The following is a 19,816-nucleotide window of genomic DNA, read 5'->3' as shown; positions in this document are numbered from 1 at the left end:
TTTGAAATTTACTGTTAGTCATACAGGAAATAATGGTAGCACTTTGTCACCATCTAAAAAATTCATTGCATTATTACTCAAATTGTCCTAGTACTGCATACCTGTCCATTGCATCCTCCTCTAGTGAGTACTACACAGTACCATTTTTACTGCTTTGTTTGGTGCTTTTAATCCTGGCCTTTGCAGATGTTTGTTCTTAAGGACAGATTGCAAAATGAAGTGCAGTTGCCACATGGCATGTGAGACCAGTATTGATTGCAGTTTGCTTTGTGTGGTGGAGAAGATAATGAGATAATTGGCATTTCCTAATATTTCAACAAATGAAACCTATCTTTCTGCAGCAATTATTCCTTTAAACCTTTATTTTCTTGATTGTTTTTACTTTCTGACAAAGTGAGGTAGAATTCTATGTTCACAAGTCTTTTTCCCCTCTCAGAAGGGAGGATTCCCCATGAAATCACTGTGCTTTGCTGATAAGCTTGTGGTGAGAGAGGACTCACCTAGTACAGCCTCGGCTGGGAGTCCTGTCTTTGCTTTCTTTTTTCCTTAGTTTAACTAGATGGATTGTCAGGGATATTAGGCTTGTGTCAGTTCTCTTTTTCATTAGAAATCAGTTGTTGGTAATATAACTACATTCATGTGGATGGTCACACCTATTTAACCAAAAGCTCTCTGGTTTTGGGTTGTGGGGTTGATTGTAACTTTTCTGTTTTTCTGGTGAGGAGGAAGACATTCAATTAGCCCTTGCTACCAAAAATGAACTGGAAGGCTTCACCTGGTTTTTGTGCATGATTTAGTTCTAGCTTTTTAAGGTTTGGGAAAACTTTAATTACTAAGCAAATATAATTAATTTTTGAGCTACATATTCTAGTTTTGTTCAAAGAAAAAAAAGCTTCCATTTTATTTCTTTTTATAACTGTGTAAAACAGGAAGAAGTAATTGAAAAATATGTATAAGCTATTATCCCTTTATCTTTTTAATAAAAATCAGCTTTCAGATGCTGTAAGAGTACTATGCTGTGTTATGTGTGTTGTTTTGATTTTTTTTTTTTTTCCTGTTACTGTTTTTGGCTCTCTCACCTCTTCTGGACCAAATTAACATGGGAAGTTCCTAAATCATCAAAGTGTCAAGCAATGCAAATGAAATGTAAATGAAGTAATAAGATTTCAACATATGTGTGTTCAGAAAGAAAAGCAGCTCTAAGAAACTAAGATATTTCATCTGAGATACTTATGACTAAGCTATCAGAGTATTGATACCACCATTCAAATTATTGATTAAAAAATGGAAATACTGTGCCTGTCCTTGAGGAAATACAGGTCTTGTAAAAGAGATGTATAAGCTGAAACAGTTTTGGCAAAAGAAGAAACTGCTGCAAACTGATCAGGAATAAATCTAGTGCTCAGGTAGAGAGAAGGTTGTTCTAACCAGCAGGATTCAACCACAAATCTCTTTCTGACCGTTGAGGAGTAAAAAGGTTGAGCTAACCTTACGTGGTGATTGTTTACATGTGTGAAAAGGATTACTCTTGGTTATCGTCTTAGGTGGGGGTAAATGTTATTTGACCCAGGAGTTCCCTCTCATTCTTCCCCTGAGCTCTTGTCTGTGAGGAGAATGTTGTGATTTGATATTTATTTTCCACATGCCCTCATTATATTGTATGTTAAGCATAAGATTTTAAAAAATCCAAGGTGCTAAAATCTGAATATAATAATGCCTTGTAGGAATAGCTTCATACTCCAGAGTTAATGCAGAAACTAGGTAAAATGTATTGTGGAATTTCTCATGAGTGAACCTTTGCCCCAGATACACAGCTGTTGGTGTGCATCAGATTACCTACTTATGCAATGCTGTAGATACCTTCTGTTTGCATTGTCACATGCTTCTGCAGCTAAATTTTGGACTAGTACAGATTTTTATCATTATAACAAACAACTAAGTAGGTGGCACAGTTTATTAACATAAAGAGAATTAAGTTTTTAAGAAGATAAGCAGAGTCTTTGATTTATGCTAGACTTTTAAGAACATATGATGCATCTTGATGCTTTCTGTATTGGTTCTATGGGACCTAAAACTAGATTTTACAGAGTTATTTTTTGACTTACTGCTGTGTAGCAATGCAGTAGAATAGTTCTGGTTTTGCCACATTTATAAATTCAACTGATCCAATAGGTATGTTGCATACCTACTGAAAAGAGAGAAATCAGCTCATGAGTCTTAACAGATAATTTTAATTAAGAAGTGCATTTCTTTGCATTGTGAGAACATTTCTGCAACACACCTGGTGTCTTTACTGCTCATAGTAAATCACACAGTTTTGACTGTGATCAGCCTGAGATGTGGGTGGGATGGATTTTACTTTCCCCTCCTTGCTTTCCTGGCTTTTTGTAATTCAGGGACACGTACTCAGGTTCGTAATGAAATGCTGGACTTCCCATTAAAAAAAAAAAAAATCAGAAAACCTCAAACGCCACTCCCACCCCAAAACAAACAAACAAAAACAAAACAAAGAAAAGAGAAAACCTCCACAATTTTCTCCCCTCAAGTCTGTGGAAAACTTACCTACACAAACACCTTTCTTTCATACCTCCTGTTTGTAGTAATGGACAGGCTCTGTTAATTTTGGTGGACTCTGAATCATCTTTCTGTATTCACTGAGGCAGCAAACCCCAGGAGCACCTTCAGTCTGCACGCACACTTCCATTAGCACCACATTCAGTGGCACCAGGAAAGTTGAAGTGGATAGGTGCCAGCTGAGATGAATTTTATATAGATAGGGAAAAGAACTGATGGTGGGTCACTGTTGCATTTTGATTTGGAGCATACTGATAATAACAAAAGATACAATGAAGACATTTTAAAATAATCACTGGAATACAGAAGTGTTTCTACTCTCACTCCAGTTGTACAGAAGTTATATGAATTTCAGTGTGACTTGTGAGAAACTTTGAGACTTAGTTTTTTTCTTAATTGGTCAACCGTCAAGATGGTTGTTGAATTATTGCAAGTAATTCCAACAGAGAGCTGATGTTAGAAGTTGAGAAGAAAACTAAGTTGTTTTTCTGCATAACTGAAATATCTGGTTTTGTTGACTGGTCTTGGGCTCTTGTTTCTGCTGAAGAAAACTGCTGGTGTTCTAAAAGCAAAGTTCCTTTCTTTCTGCAGCACTCCATTTGGCTCACAACAAAATGAAAGGAACTTAGATTCACAGAGAGAATAAACAAAAAAAAGTGCCCTAGTATTTCTGCTCACTTTATAAATGCAAGCATTATGTGTAGCTATCCCAAGAACTATGCAGAGTTGAAGAAACTTCAGTGTAGTTGTTTTTTACAGTTCTTATTCTCTGTGAATGATTTGGTTATAACTCCTCAAAATGTTAAGATACAAAATGAAAGGTCCTGGCAGGCATTTATGAATAACTCTCAGCTGTTAGTATTTAACACTTTTATAGCTGGGCTTGTGTTTGATAGGAGGATGGAACACTTTTTGCATGTCTTAAAGATGAATTCTGCACTGTGGCTTTAAAACAATGCTTGGTGCAGGTAGAGTGTAGCAGGTTTCATGTCCTTAATGAAAAATAGTGGAAATCGGCTTATATTTGGCTACAGGCTAGTTCTGTATTGCATAGTCCAGCTATGCTGCTTTGAAAATTGAACTTCCTGCTTGCAAAGTTAAGATACATCTGAGGAGGAGACTTACTGTTCCAGTGGGACATGTAATTAAAGTTCTCATAGCATTAATAAAGATTTGTGTAAATCACTAATGGGATTGGCGTCCTGAGCTCCACTGCATTGGAATGTTGTACAGTGTGGACCAGACAGCTTTCACATAAATATTCACCTTCTACTTCACAAGTGTTTGAGTTGCAGGTTTGTCTATCGTATATATTTTTTCTTTATAATAAAGCCTGTTTTTAAAAACACTTGTTTTGAATTCTTCCCGTTTCAGGGAACTCTCATGTATCTTCCCAAAGCTCAAATTAGACTTAAATTCACTGTCTTTGTGCAGCTTGTACAACATTAGACCTTACAACAGATAACAGCTAGTTCATTGGCGTTTATGCATTATGCCTGCCTTGTCCATGGGGAACAGGGAGGAGAAACTGATGATTCAGTTACTTGGCATACAGCGATGGAGTGAAATAACTGTTTTAAATGCCTGACATTTAAGGATTGCTTTGCGCAGGGAGAGCATATTAAAAATTGGGAAATTTAAACTTTCGAATTATTCAGCCAGATGATGCTGAGATACTTGTGGTAAGAAAGAGACACTAAGCCTCTTTCAGCCTGAAGCTGAGTAACTTAATAGTGATCTGTGATCACATGAGGAAGGACAGTGTGTTAAGTACCTCCTATGCTTATTAAAGTGTTTGCCCCAAGTTGTTTATTTTTAGGTTCACTGGTGGAAAAATCAGCTGTGCATATGGTATTTATGGTTTCAAGTTTGTATCAACACTAAGTTGAGATGCCCTAGTTGGTAGAATCATTTTTCTAGCAAGTCCGCCTGATTCTCCTTAAAAAGCAGGAAGGTGACTGTGTGACTGCTATTTTAGAAGTGTGTCTTAGATGGTAATCATAGTTAGTACTTTTAATTTAATTTTTCTAAGAAACATTGCTGACTCCCTCCATCTGCAGTGCCTGTGTATAGATTTTGTATTCTTAATTCTTATTGCTTCATAAAATTACCTGGCTTACTATTTAAAATGTATGCATATATATATATGTGGAGCAGGTAAACCTGCTTGATTCAGTTTCAGTCTTCTGCTAGGTGTTCTCCATAGTTATTTTTTTTTGCTATTAACAAAACAAAGATTTTGGAGGACCTAGGCCAGATGTGGCAAGCTGGGAAGCAAATAGTGGCATTTCTTATGTAATTATGTGAACATATACCAGCAAAGGGAGTCTATGCTCAAAGGATGGCTCTGTCAGTGGTAAATACTGAGCATAGGCCAGTTCACTTTTGGCTACTATATACAAGTGTTGCAGTGCAACAGAGCTGCTGGTTCTGGTGGGTTGGAGTTTGGAAGTCTCCTGCATAATGGGAGCTCTGTATTGCTGCTCTTCAGACACAGCCTTGTGACCCTGGAAATTCTGACTGAGCTTGGAAAAGCAATTGTAGATGTTACACAGTGGGAATATGACTTGTTCTCCTGTTTGTTTGGTTGTTTCTTCCTCCTCCTCCTCCCCTGAATTCTTGGCAGAACTGGAGCCAATTGGGTGAAACACAATTTCATTTCATTTCTCACCCATTGGTGCCGATTGGGTGAAATGCAGTAAATGTGCTTTGTCAAGAGATGGTGACTGAAGATTAAAATTTATTTCCTGGGGAAAAAATGTTTTCATTTTATTAAAATCTACTTCTTCAGACAAGTATATTTTGAGATTTTCTTTATTCTTAACTGAGGCTTTATGAAGGCTTAACTTAGAGATGTGTTTAAATCACATGAATTGGATGTAAGTGACCCCTAGTTCTCAGTAAATACTGCTACTGAATTGTCATTCAGAAAATGATGTGATTTATCTGGCCTGTATATGTATAGTGACTTTCTCTTTTTTCCTCCCTAAACCCCTTGTTCTTAGCATTCCCATGGTTTGGAATGGATATCGGTGGAACGTTGGTTAAACTGGTCTACTTTGAACCTAAGGACATTACTGCAGAGGAGGAACAGGAGGAGGTGGAAAACCTGAAAAGCATTAGGAAATACTTGACCTCCAATACAGCCTATGGTAAAACTGGCATTCGTGATGTCCACCTGGAACTGAAAAATCTGACTATGTGTGGACGCACAGGAAACCTGCACTTCATCCGCTTTCCCAGCTGTGCCATGCACAGGTTCATACAGATGGGTAGTGAAAAGAACTTCTCCAGTTTGCACACTACGCTCTGTGCCACGGGAGGTGGAGCTTACAAGTTTGAGGAAGACTTTAGAACGGTACGTAGACAGTTCACGTGGGTTCAGTGGGAAGTAGTTCGTGAAAACATGAGAGCCTATCAACTAAACTTGCTGGGAAAATAACTTATTTTTAGTCCATCCTAACTGATTAGGAGCAATGTGAATCAATTCACATTTGTTAAACTGGTGACATTGCTGAGAACATGGAGGAGGGAGGGAAGTGTATTCTACTTGCTGGGTATTCTACTGAAGTATTGCTGTGCAGGATGTTTTTAGTAAATGTGGAGGTTTTTTAGAATACAGCTGTGATGATCTGATGCTTCATAATCAGCTGAGGGTATGTTGTGACAACCTAGAAGCCTGACATTATAGATACTTGCAAACTAGTTATCTATTGGAAACCAGATATGAAAACCATAGAGACTGGAGATTTGATTCAGGTTCCCTTCCTTTTGTATTAACCTTCAAACAGACTGAAGTCAAGAGTCTGGAAGACTAACCATGGAGCATGGGGGAGAAACAGTGTGTGGGAGCGTAATAATTACCAGCTAGCTTTTGATTTCAATTCTGAGAACATGCCATTTAAAGAAAGGCAGTTCATGAGATGAGTAGGTCTCAGATCCACAAGGATTTAAAAATAGCTGTTGCAGGGAGCTCCAGAAGCTGATGTAAATGTGAAGTTTTGCACTAGAGTACTCTTCAAAAATTGGCTGTGGTGCAGAAGTATGGAAGAGCTGTTGTACAAACTGATGAAGAGAAAAAGCATTCAGGAGGCAGTTGTCTGTTGTGTGTCCATCTGTATTGGGAACATCATTTATGTTCCGTGAAAAAGAGACTAATCTGATTATCCCAGAACAGTGTCCCTAAGACTAATGTGAATGATTTACTTGACTGGTGGGTCTGGCACTTCTGTCCCTGACTTTTGACCTGATCTTGAGGCTGAGGGATGGCTGATGGGTATGGCAGGTTACAGCTGCTTTTCTGTCTCTGCTTCAGTCTAGGGAGCTCTCATACTGAATCACCAACTGCTGTTGACTGCAGTCCTTGGCTCTGTGTGCTTCATTTTTAACTCCGAGCATCCATTCCTGCTGTACAAGAGGTCTTTTTCCTCGTCAATACCCTTCTGTCATCAATATCCTCACACACCAGATGACCAGGATTCTAAGGAGAAAAAGAATGCAGTAAGAGCTCAACATGAATTCCAACTGTTAGGCTGTTGTGCAGTCACTTTCAGTGAATATTAGATTGTTTTCATGTCTAAGGAAGGACTGTTTCTGAATTGGTATAGCAGTCCACCACTAGTGCTAGATTTCTTGTCTTTTTAGGCTGACTGCAAGTCCCTTACAAGTTAGAGTCTGCTGATGATTAAGTCCTCAAAAACTTGTTTGCCTCACATTGTATAATGATGTTGGCACCACGGTAGGAGGTGAGTTTTAGGTCTAATCAGTGTGGCCTCACTTCAGGTGTTTTTGAGTATCTTTTTATGTGTCCTGAGAATGATTCAGGCCACATTCATAAGTGACAATGGGAGGTCACTTCAGGACTTTCTGAAGAGGCTGACTATCCCCTTGGAATGGTCAGTCTCTCCAAATTCATTCTTCCTGCATCATGTGATAACAGCTACAGTTGCTTAGTAAGGAAGTTCATGTCCCTCACTCCCACAGCTGTAGAACTGAACTGGAAGGTACCTGCTGGCTCTCACAGCTGAGTATTTCTCTGTAGCTTTGGCCTTACAGGCTGTAAATATGCAATCTACAGCAAGGGATCAATTTCATCTCAGCTGCAGTATAGTCAATATAGCAGGGGAAGCCATAGCTGGAGGAGTTGGGGCTGTTTTGCCAGCTATTGAACACAAATACAAGGTCACATAGCAAATGACTGGTGGACTTAAGCATGAAATTACACATCTCTGCAGTATTGTTTACATCCTGTGTGCTGCAACACTTGTAGGTAGTTTAAGACAAACCCTATAAAGGCTGGCTGGGGAGTTTTCTGGCATAAAACAATCAGTGAAGTGTGCTCCCACTAAAATGAGTGCTTTGGACACCTCTTACAGCTACCCAGTTCCATACCTTTCTTTATAGGAAGTGTTTCTTGGCTCAAACTGTAATATCCATAGAGAATTACGAAGCAGAATATTATCCATTACATGGAAGTTTACTTGCTTAATCTCTCTCAAAGGGCAGAGTGTTCTGGGTACTGGCACTTAAATTGTCACACTTCATTAGCCATTGTAACAGCAGCTGCCTATCAGTGTGTTCTGCTGTGTATAAACTGACCCTGGACACCAGCTTCAGGACTGCTTTGTGAAAGCCCTGAAATACCTGTTTCAAGTATTTGACCAGTAATGTATCTCTAGAAGGAGAGAATATGTGCCAAGTCTAAATCTTGCTATTGCAGGATTCAGTATTGTAAAATGCTTTACATGGAGGAGACTTTAAATCTTCCTGTTTGTTACTTAGAAGCAGTGTGGAACAACTAAGGTGTGTTTGTGAATGTTGTTATTTTTCATTAAAAAATCTGGCTAAATGCTAGTGACTCATTTGATCTAACAAACATGCTTTTGTTCTGGCCCTTTATTTTCCTGTGTATATGCTTTTAAGTTACTTGTCTTTCTTAGTATTTCTCAATGTGACTGTAAGATTGCATAGATTTAGGACAAAAGATCCAATGTATTGCAAAACAGCATTCAAATCCCAAGGACGAAAGCCTTCTAAGATGATAGAAGCTTTTTCTCCTTAAAATAGAGAGTCAGATACTCTGTTACTTGCCTCTGTTCCTTTGTCTGGTTCTGAATCCCTAAATAAGTTAAACAGGTTTGATCTAGACATCTCTGTTGCTTTTGTGTATTAAAAATAACATAAAACGGTGAGACATATTCTGTTTACCTTAAGACTGTTTCTTTCCCTATTAAAAGGCAACTAAATTTACAAAGCTACCTAGGTTTAGCTATTTCACCTCCCTCATATGATGTGCAGCGTTGGAGAGGTGGATACTTGAAGAAGTCTCCATGGTCTGCTTGCTGATTGCTGGCAGTATGTTGGATCTTTTGTCGGTCAGTAGCTTGGCAGATAATGTGACTCGTTCTGAAAATCTGAGTGCTTCCCCTAGAAGTAGGAAAATTGACTCTATTCATTAAACTAGACCACATAAGTAATTTTACCAACCATATGGTTATACTTTATGTTCATTGAAGAGAGCATCAGTAAATAATTCACCAAAAGGACTGTTTCCAGACTTGGGTCTTTTTTCTTGCATTTTTGTTCTTTTTTTTTACCTCTTGTCTGAATGACTCTGAATGGTCTTTATGGCTGGCTGTCTTTATTTTCAGGTAACAGTGGTGTTAAGGCATGGATGAATCTCCAGCCTAATTCTGATAACCCTTCTTCCTTTCCCCAGCTACATACTGTCACTTCACATATTCTCTAAATGCTCAAGTGACTATTTCTGTAAAAGTAAGGAGTACTTAGACTTACTTGCATGTGAGATGAATCTCTGTGCTCTGTGACTCCTCCATGATAGCACAGGCACATTGCACAGAAGTTTGCTGTTAATGTAATGAGGAATAAATTTTCAGGTTGCCACTCAGTTTTGGAAAGCAACTCAATGTAAAGGATAGGCAGGATGAGGGGAAGAAGGACTATTCAAACTTTTGATTAAAACCTGCTCTATTATAAAATTTCTATATTGATTGCAGTGGCTGAAAGGTGGCATCTCTGTATTTCTTTCCTGAACAGACACCTGCAGAACCTGACTTGTCTTAACAGAAATTTTACTGCTGTCTTCAGTGGGAGCAGCATCTGTGCTAACAACTCCCAATTTCTTAATCAACAACATTTGGGGACAGGGGAAGAAGGAAGTCTCTTACCAACACAGACTCAAACTCAGGCCTTGACCTTCCCGTAAAGGAAAATGCTTTAAAAGTGAGCTTGGCTGTTGGATAGTGATTTTCTTGTGCCATTAGCTAATTTTTAGCTAATTCTAAGGCTTGACTTTGTGGTATGAGCTGAATGCCTGTGGATGACTTATAGACTGTTCATCTTAAAACAAACAAACTCACTGTCCTGTGTTTAGGATGAGTAAGCTGTGTAACTCTTTCACAGTTAGTGTGAGACACTCAAAAATCTTCTTGCTGAGGAGACTGGAGGCAGCTGCTCAGGCCGTAGGGGCTGGGCTGGAGTTGAAAGCAGCAGCCAGAAAATGGGTAAAGTAACCTCTTCGGAGGGAATGGGGATAAACAATGTGCATCTCTCCCTGCCAAGAGGGAGGAGAGATCCTTGTGGCTCGCTGAGCAAGAGGGCAGAGCTCTGCACAGTATTCCTGATGAGTGCGCTTTTTGCCCAAAGCTGATAGAGAGTGAATCTTCTGCCTCAGTGAATTGGACTTGGAGTTTATGTGCATTAGACTTTGTCTTGTTTGGATGTGCGTGGCTATTTTCAGCTCCATAAAGTAGCAAAGTTGGGGGTTGAAGTGAAGATAATCAACATACAAAGAAAGCAAAGTCCTTATGGAAGTGGAGGAGATGGAAGGAAAAGCTAGATTGTAAGTTATTCTAAGAAATAAAAACTGGAACGATGCCCAGCAGACATAAAAGCCAGAGTAATATAATAAATGAGGCTGTTGTAATTGATAATTAAAAGCTTGCAAGATGTTATGTTCCTAACAGTTTTTGACAGAAAAAAGATAATCTTATTTCTCATTGAAATAAGCAAAAAAAATGAACTTGCAACTGCATCTAGGTTCAGACTTTCCTGTGTCTACCAGAATACAGTAAAAGTGGGTGAAATGTTTCATGAGCTGGAGCTTCATTGAAAATATGCCTGCACACCAATGGTGATACAGTAGATGTCATGGCTGCCCTCAGCTCACTTCTAGAGGACTGGGCTGGTTCATGTTTACGTTGCTGAAGTGGATGTTTTTGCTCACCCATAATAAAAAACAAATGGGACTCAAGTCTTTGACTTGAAAGCAGAAACAAGCTGGTGTACCATGTTTTTTCTTTTTATGCTGCTTGATACTTGAATACAGCTAATTTTTTTAATGTTATGCACACTATTTAAAAAAACAACATGCCAAACAACAAAGCAATCCAAATCTAAATTTCAACAGGTAACACAATTTTCCAGCACTTCTTGCAAGAGTACAAGAGATGGTCTTTCGTTCTTCTTGGAACAGCATCTGTACCCAGTAACAACAGACTTTCTGTATCCTTGAAATCAGCTGTGTTTCAGGAGTTTGATGCTAAGATCATAGGGGGAAATGTTAGCTACTTTCTCTTGCTGTGTTGCACTTGCTTGCAAGCATGGTTGAAGTTCTAAGTCACTCCTTTTGATGGTCACTGAGAGTTTCTTGAGGTCTAAAATGTTTTGTTCCCTCCTCCAGTATTTAAAAAGCAGTCTTAAAAAAAAAGAGGAAGAGCTACGCTCTGGCTATAATGTAGGAAAATTATTCTTTTAAAAAATGTACATGTGGTTTCCCTGTAATCATCATAAATTTTCCCTCTAGGGTCCTGTATGCTACTCTGTTCTGCAGTTGTTCTCATAGCACAACTTTCTGACATAACCTCTAGAGAGGCACTGTGCTGAATATAGTTACGGGAGTGCAGAGTAGGGTAAGTTGACCATTTTGCTGTCTGCCTTCACGTTAGGAATTGTAAAGGGATAGAAAATACCTGCAAATGCATTTTGTAAACCTTGCAGGAAAAATATCTAATTAAAATGTCCTGCTAGACACAGCTTCCATTTTTGTTACATGTATTTGCACATAAACTTTGGTTCTTCTAAGGAGAAGAGGTTTGAACAGCTGAAAGTTGAGGGGGGGAAGAGTGTGGTAGGTCAGGTGATGGTAGAAAGAAATGTTTGCCTATTTGTAAATTATTTACAAAGGTTACAGGTACATCTATTCTGCAATGCAGTTTTGGTGCTTTGAGACACTGTGAGGAAAACCACAGCTGTATATGCAGGGTAAGGGACTGAATTGTGACCGTGGCTCTATTGTGGCTTCCTGTACAAGACTGAGTTACTACATTTCTTGAAACTTTGCCCTAATTTCTGTTTAGAAATAAGAACAGTGATGGCTCAGTAAGCTCTTTGGAGTCTTTGGTGTCTGGTGGCTGCTGAGCTTTTGGTTCTCTGAAGGAAGGTGGATTGACATGGAATACTGATGCCTGTCTTGGTTATTCCAAAAATGAAAACCAGACTGCTGCAACGGCACAGGAAAATAGTTTTTCAATCTGCTATGAGTATTATACATGAAAGAAAGCAGTAATAGCACTTTTCTGCTTACAGTGTATCAACTTTTAAATATAGCACAGAGCTATAAAAAGCAGAAAAAATTTTAGTGTCTTTTATACATGGAGGACTGGGCTAATAGAACCTCTCTGTGCAGTGCTTGAGAAAGAACCTGGTTAGTTTCTCTTGTTCTATTCTTACAGAATTGGTGAGGTGATTGGATAGTGTGTAGAATCAAGGGGTTTGTCTGATTTTTGTACTGATGTCAGAAGTATTCTACTCTGACTTATATTACTTGTTTGTGTCTTGCAAGGTCTCTGACTAGTGCTTACCTGTTTGTAAAGGTAGCATGGGTCAGACAAAAGCAGCTTGTGGCTGGTTATTTGGCTTACATTAGAATAGAGGTTTGGACAGTAGGGGCCATAAACCTGCTAATGACTCGTCTTTGTACAGCAGCTCCCGGTTCACAGCACATTTGTGCATCTGTGTTAGATGTTGTTTGGTCATGCTGCATCCAACTTGTACACTGAGGTGAGGAAAGTGACACTGTACAGCATATAACCTAGGGAAAGATCATGGGTAGTACAGAATATTTCCTTATGCCATCCAGGTATGTGCAATGTTTGTTGAACTAAATAAATCCTGTAAGGGGTGATGACTTAGTGGACTCCATGCATTGTTCACTGTGATAGAGTGCATGAAGGGTTGATTATGTTGATACCGTGCATCATACCTTCTCTTGTGTATATCTTGGAGCTTTTCCTCTTGTTATGAGAGTTGGAAATCAATTAAATCCAAGCTATTTTCAAAGTAGCCTTGAGAATTTTGTAGCATTTCTTGAAAAGCTTTTCCTCACAAATTATGCTTATTCTTTATATTTGCTAAATAGTTCAAGTCTTTTATGCTGCATTTCTCTAATTTTAATTTGTGTAGCAATGTGGTAACCAAAAAAACAAGAGGGGGATTGCAGAAGTTGTAGGAGGAAACACAGAAACAAGAGGAAATAATTTCCACCTCTCTCACTTGTCCTATGAATAACTGGGCTTATATTGAGGTCTTTGAGACTGCTGGTTTTGAGTCTTTTTGGTTTTATTTCTTTTCCCTGGTTACAGGATTTGAGGAGTGGCAAGTTAAAAAAAAAGGACAGACCCAAAGAGTGGGATGGTTTTCATTTGTGGCAAGTTAGAGCTGTGTACAAGTAGAGCAAAGACTTAACAGGGGAGATTTAAATAGCTTAAAAGAATGTAACCTATTGACCATGCCTGTTCCACAGAAATATCTTCCCTCTTTATAGTGGCTTAATATAGCTTCCAGAATTAAAAATAGGACATAGCTACCCATGTAAATCTTCTCCATTAGCCATTATAAAAACATCCTGCAGTATGCAAATGCTGGAGAACCAGATGTGTACTGTATAACTTCATTATACTCTGTTGCTTTTTTTTTTTGTTTGCTAGAAAATAGAGTTGGGCATGACCTGCTTTGCATGCATGAGGATGAAAATAACCTCTGGTTTTGGATGGGCAACTTTACAGGGTTTTTTTGCCCTTTCCTCTCTACCTAGAAATGGAAAGGAGACTTTCTACAGTTGGTCAGTGTATCCTATTTTGAGAAAGGGATGTTATTTCTAATTCTAGTGAATAGAATGCTATGGGAAGTAGAACATGTCTGTTGAAGTACAGTCATAGTGACCTGTGAGAGCTCAAAGAGAATGTCTTTTGTCAGCTTTTGTTACTGGTCATCTGCCTTCTCTTTAAGTTATATTCTACTTCCTGCTTGCAGATCCCAGAATGTCTCAAAGGCAAAGGAACTGGATGGCATTACTGTGTAGCACATCATTGTTTTGGGAGGTACCTGTTGTCAGGCAGATAATGAATTTTTATTTCAGACTTCATGCTTGGATCTTTGTAGTGCTTAAATAGCGTAACATGTTGCTGTTAAAGTGATCAAAGTGCTTCAGTGGAGCGTTTTGTCCTTCTCAGTGTGGTATTATACTAGGAAATATATGTTTCTTAATTTCTTGTTATTCTTTTACAGATGGCTGATCTACAACTCTCTAAACTGGATGAATTGGACTGTTTGATCCAGGGCCTCCTTTATGTTGATTCTGTTGGTTTCAATGGCCAACCAGAGTGCTATTATTTTGAAAATCCAACAGATCCTGAACAATGCCAGAAAAAGCCTTACTGCCTTGATAATCCATATCCTATGCTGCTGGTTAACATAGGCTCAGGGGTCAGCATCCTAGCTGTGTATTCTAAGGACAATTATAAACGAGTTACAGGATCCAGGTAAATTTACTTTTGTTTCTTTCGGCTGTTTTCTCCTTTGCAACTGAACAGGTGGAATTAGAGAGTGTGATCAATAGCTAGAGCTCCAAAGTGTGCATGTATTCCCATTTCTTTTAAAACCCTACCAGTCGCAAGGCTGAAAATATCCTAGGATACCTTCAGAGAGGGGATCTGTGTCAGGGAAATCATTCATCTGTTCAACTTTAGACCTGCCTTAGTCTCTTGTTGGTGTTCTTACCTATTTCTCATCTCTTTCTGTGAATTTCCAAAATAAAACTGTCCCAGTAAATGAACCTTCTCTCCCCTGCATTTTCTGGTTTTTCGGTGTATGGTATGTATTAAAGTTTCTCCTGTATACTGCACATGACTTGCATATATATCTTCTGCTGCCCTACTGAGGGCGTGCCTTTGCCACAACAGGAGCCATGAGCCATTTCTCTATGTGCAGTACACACGAGTTCAGTGGGAGGCATTCGATTTCTGGATCTTTTTCAAGCACAGAGATTTTGCCATCTTTGGTAGACCTGCTTCTAATCCTTTCCACTATGGAAGGAAAAACATGACTGCAGTGTGTTGCTGACTTGTTACAGATTATGAAATCAATACTGTCTTTTGGCTGGTGTGCAGAGCTTTCTACTGTTCAGATACTGAGTATATTACAGTGCTATAAGATGTGTTCTGAAAAACCCAATTATCTAAGAGCACGGACTAAATAGTGTTTCTCTCTGACCTCCTGTGCTTTTTTTATGAAGTGCAAGTGTGGTGTCTCACTTATCTTGTTTTCAGTGGCTCCAGTCACTGTGACTGCACTGCAAATAAGCTAACTTTTTTAGTGGCCAAGAAAGAATGAGGAAGGATGGAGAGATTAGTAAGTTAAAGTTCATGTCTGTAAGACTGAAAAGTCCAAAGTAGAACTTTGAGTTAGCAATGCATTATGCACAATTAAATAGTCCCTACTAAATTTATGTAGTCAGTAAATATTGTGCTTGAGCCTTTACAAAATATTCAAGTGAGTGTTCCTTGCTCAGAGTTCTTGCAGGGAAAGAACATTTGGGGCTGATGCTGGGCTTGCTTTGAAAAGGAGCCAACCAGTCTGCTTCCTGCCTCTGGCTAGAGGGACAAGATCTGCCTTGGCTGCCAGCCCTTACAGATTTACCTTTGTTCGCTGTTCATTCTTTCCTCACTCATTTGAGTGCTCTGCTGCCTAATTATTCTTTGGCAGAAAGCTTGTTACAGTGCTACAAGTAGCGAAGTGGTATCTGTGGTGTTGGATGGGACATTATTCTTAGCTAACCCTTTAATTTCTTCTATTTAAGGATTTAAGGACTCAAGTGCAGTTCAGTTAAAACCACACTGGATGACACTTGTGTTAAATAGGAGCTCAGTGCAGAGTGTGTGTGCTCACTCCTCGGAAGGAGGAGTTGTGAGATGCAGCTGGCACCTGTGTACATCATGTTGTAAATGCCAGTCTGAAGGGTTGTGGTAAAAGCTGGCTCAAGTTGTTGGTCTGAAGGGACTGTGCTTTTCTAGCCTTGGAGGAGGAACATTCCTGGGCCTGTGCTGCTTGCTCACTGGCTGTGAGACATTTGAAGAAGCGCTGGAAATGGCTGCAAAAGGAGACAGCACCAATGTGGATAAGCTGGTGAAAGATATTTATGGAGGAGACTATGAGCGGTTTGGCCTTCAGGGATCTGCTGTAGCGTCAAGGTACGTGTTCACTGAGCTGTTCCTAAGCAGTCCCTTGGGAAACTTCCTGTGCATGCTCAACTGAGTGCATAACCCCTGGACTATGCACTATATCCACGTGGAAATGTCACTGGATGTATCATGGGATTTGTCCTTAGATCTCTCACCTACTTCTTGCTCTTTTTTTTTTTTTTTTTAAATAGTTGTTAAGTAATGCCTGATGCAGTTTGCTTCCATTTAAATTACAATTATTTTGGAAGTGTCCTTACTCGTTGTTTTGCCTTTCTAATGAGATCCCTTTTCACATTTCAAATCTGTCACAAATTAATGGTTATCAAATCCAAGCAGAGCTTGCTAAATGATTCAATTTTAAGGGCTTTTATCACTCCTGAATATCTCGTGTTAAAAGACATGATCTTCCTCACACAGCTTTGGTCATATGATGAGTAAAGAAAAGAGAGATTCTATCAGTAAAGAGGACTTGGCCAGAGCTACTTTGGTCACCATCACCAACAACATAGGTTCTATTGCTCGCATGTGTGCATTGAATGAGGTAAGTTATTTACCATGAGCTTAAAACCTTTAGAAACAACACAGTGAGATTTTCAGGATGCAAAAATGTAAATTGCAGATGTAGTAGGTGTGTCACTGGCCTTGATACATATGCATATATTTAATGTCCTGTCATAACTCTTGTGGCTTGTTATGTGCATGCTTTGATGCAAAGGGTAAGGCTGTTCAAGCTTCAAAGCTAGGGAAGAGGGGAGAAAAACTGTAAAGATCTCTTTGAGGTATTGAGCTTCAGCCTGGAGTGTTTAGTTGTTCTGAAGCTGTAATACATAGATATTAACATGTTTTTAATACTAGTCATTACTCTGTTACTTTGTAGCCATTTGCAGGTTTTACTATAGCATGACAATTTATTTTGAATACTATTTTGCTTGGATTGTTTCCATAGCAGGGTGGGTTCAAATTGTGTATTCTGTTAGGTGTTTGGATAGATGCAAGTTCCATTGCACTGTGTAAGACAGAAGAAAAATGCAGTTCATTTTCCTGCCTCAAACTCCTATCAGATGCTTATTACATTCTTTTGATTACACATAACAAATAGGGATGGATTGTTCCATCCATACACTACAGCTTCCAGCAGTTAAAAAACAAAAAAGCAAGCACAAAAACCCTCGCCACAAACCTAAACATTTAGGTCCTTGCTTTTATCTGCAGATTGCATCCTTTATATCTATGTGTTAACTAATACCTTTTATCTGTTTTGAGCAGATAATGAATTTATATAACTTTTTGAATACATAGGCGTTTTAGCTGCACAGCATTCTGTTGGTAAAAAAAATTGCAGATGTTTTGAAGTTTTTAATCAACAACACACAGAGCCAGAAAAATGGAACAAAACAAACCCAAGAAACTCACAAACTGCCATCTAATCACTTTATTGGGTCCCATCTAGCTTATGGCTTTATCAGAAATAGTAAATAATTAATCACTAGTGCTTTTGGTGGGTGTGTGTTTTGATTTGATTTTTAATCAACCTTTGCCACACTCTTGTCTCTCCTGGTCTTTCCAAGACAAAAGGTCCTAATACTTAGTCTCCTTACCTAAAAAAATAGAAGACACTCTTTTATGCACTGCTTCATTTTGTCTTTTTAATCTTTTTACGGTTGTAATTTTAAGATTGAATTATCAGATTTTTATATGGTATTCAGAATGTGGTTGCTCGATGAATTTCTGTGGTGGCATATTGATAAATTTTGTGCTCAGGGCTCCTTTGCTAACAGTTCAAAATATTTCGTTTTTGTGAGCATGGAACTAATTTCTAAGAAATCCACAGTCCCTCCATGATATCATCTCAAAGTGGCTAATTCGGAACCCATCATTGTGTTTGCATAATCAAGTGTCTCTCCCCGTTTCAGTTGTGTCGTTTTCACTTTTTTAATTTGAACTTCATCTGCCATTTTTTCCTCAGTCATGGGATATAAGTCTCTTCAGCACTGCTATGCTGTTCATTTTTTATTCTCTTTTGATTTTGTATGCCATTATTATGTTTGTTGCTCATATTGCTCTCTAGGGAACTTTTAAAATATATTGATCAACACAAGTCGTAGTGCATGTCCCTATCAAATGCCACTGATAACCTTCCTTCACTGTGAAAAGTGGCTGCAGACATGTTTCTTTCCTTGGCAATTTGACTCTTTCGGTCAGGATGATTCTCTTTCAGTGTTCTCTTTGCTTTCAGCTTCTTTACAGTGTTGCCTTGTGGCATGGAGTTCAAGCAGCATTGTACAGGGCTATCAAAGCATGGAGAGTTGCAGCAGGGAGCCACATGCGGTGCCTTCAGAGGAGGAGATAGGCTGCTAACGAGACTAATGCTTCTGAGTCATTGTGAAAAAGTTCCTAACATCTCTGTTCTGGGGCCAGGCCTCTTAAAAATTGATGTGGTCCATAGAATTTTGTGGAGGAATGTGAACTGATGTGTTAAATATTCTTCATTTCACAGTGTCAAAGCAGAATTTCTCCAATACTTGAAGTAAATTATTTTGTAGTTTTAGAGAATGAAAACTTCATTTAGTTGCTTTACATACTATTAAAAAGAAAAGTATGCAGTATCATTTCAAGTAAGGTAATCTTCAGATAGCTTGCTCTTGGGGAAAAAAAATAATGCTATCATTCTGCTAAATAATCTAGACATTTAAATTGCTTTTGGGAGACATGGCTCTCACTTATAGCAAGCTTGATGAATCAAATCCTCAAATAAGAGCTAAATAAACAGTTGAATATGATACTCTTTTGTGGAGCTTGTATGTATTAGATTAGGGTTATGGTAACGCTCACTTTTAGGTTGACAGAATCAATTTATGCCCTGAAGCATGACTTTTGATAAGCTTTTCCCAATGATTGCAGCTTTAATATTGTGTTGAAAATGACTTGCATATGTGCAGGAAAAAATGAAGCTGGGGAATAAATGAAATGTTCTGTCTGCAGAACTTCAAAGTAAATTTGCTTGCACAAAGTTGGCAGCGGGGTAGAAAAATTCCATAGTCTGGAACCATTTGGCCACAGACCCTTTGAAATGGCCTGTGCTAGGCACAGCAGAACTGCATAAAGGAAACTGATCTCCTGGTTTATACTTTTCTTACAGAACATGTAAGTTTGCATCTGAACAAGTTGCATTGCAAAAATATGTGCAGAGTTTTTTATTGTTAATGATAGAGATTTCCCTATTCAATTATGTTGGCAAATATGTGTATATTTGAATATGAATATACCATATTAAAGCTATACTATAGCTTTCTGCTGCAGGGTAGTTGAAAAATTTACCAAGACCCCACAGAGTGAAAGAATCCATGTCTTTTCCAGGATGCTGTGATTTGATTAGCTTAAATTAGCATGTCCCCATCTCTTCAGCAGTTTAAGATTTCTGTCTTTCAGCTTTGAAAGTTTCAGCAGTGGACAATTTAAAAGTAAATTGACAAGACACCCTTAAGAGTAATATTTCAACTTCTGAACAACACTAAACTTGTTTTTAGTTCAGTTCAGAAAATCTAGGGCACTTTATAGTATTAATACAATTTTTAACCTTGTCAACTCAAGGAATGTTTGAAACAAAATTGAAATTTGCATGTTGATATACATTGTTATTCCACTAGATATGATTAGTATTTTTAGATTCAAAATTGGCAGTAATTTTTGTACTCTGTGTTAGG

The 19,816-nt window shown here is 38.5% G+C and overlaps 1 protein-coding gene across 13 annotated transcripts in view; it reads left to right on the top strand.

Annotated features, from left to right (window-relative positions):
• Window positions 1-19,816, top strand: part of PANK1 (pantothenate kinase 1) — a 42,750-nt gene that overhangs the window by 19,127 nt on the left and 3,807 nt on the right. For 11 of the 13 annotated variants that reach the window (XM_088169106.1, XM_088169108.1, XM_088169110.1 and 8 more), the window contains 4 exons: window positions 5,580-5,932; window positions 14,161-14,414; window positions 15,945-16,121; window positions 16,530-16,653. In XM_088169106.1, the coding sequence (XP_088025232.1) occupies window positions 5,597-5,932; window positions 14,161-14,414; window positions 15,945-16,121; window positions 16,530-16,653 (891 nt within the window). In that variant the 5' untranslated portion in view covers window positions 5,580-5,596. Of the gene's footprint in view, window positions 1-5,579; window positions 5,933-6,948; window positions 7,075-11,406; window positions 11,505-14,160; window positions 14,415-15,944; window positions 16,122-16,529; window positions 16,654-19,816 lie in introns of those variants that run through there. The other 2 variants (XM_088169114.1, XM_088169113.1) reach the window with 2 other exon arrangements.

Source organism: Sturnus vulgaris, chromosome 8 (genome assembly GCF_052056855.1).
Source record: "Sturnus vulgaris isolate bStuVul1 chromosome 8, bStuVul1.hap1, whole genome shotgun sequence".
Taxonomy (NCBI): domain Eukaryota; kingdom Metazoa; phylum Chordata; class Aves; order Passeriformes; family Sturnidae; genus Sturnus; species Sturnus vulgaris.
This window is presented reverse-complemented; position numbering and strand designations above follow the sequence as displayed.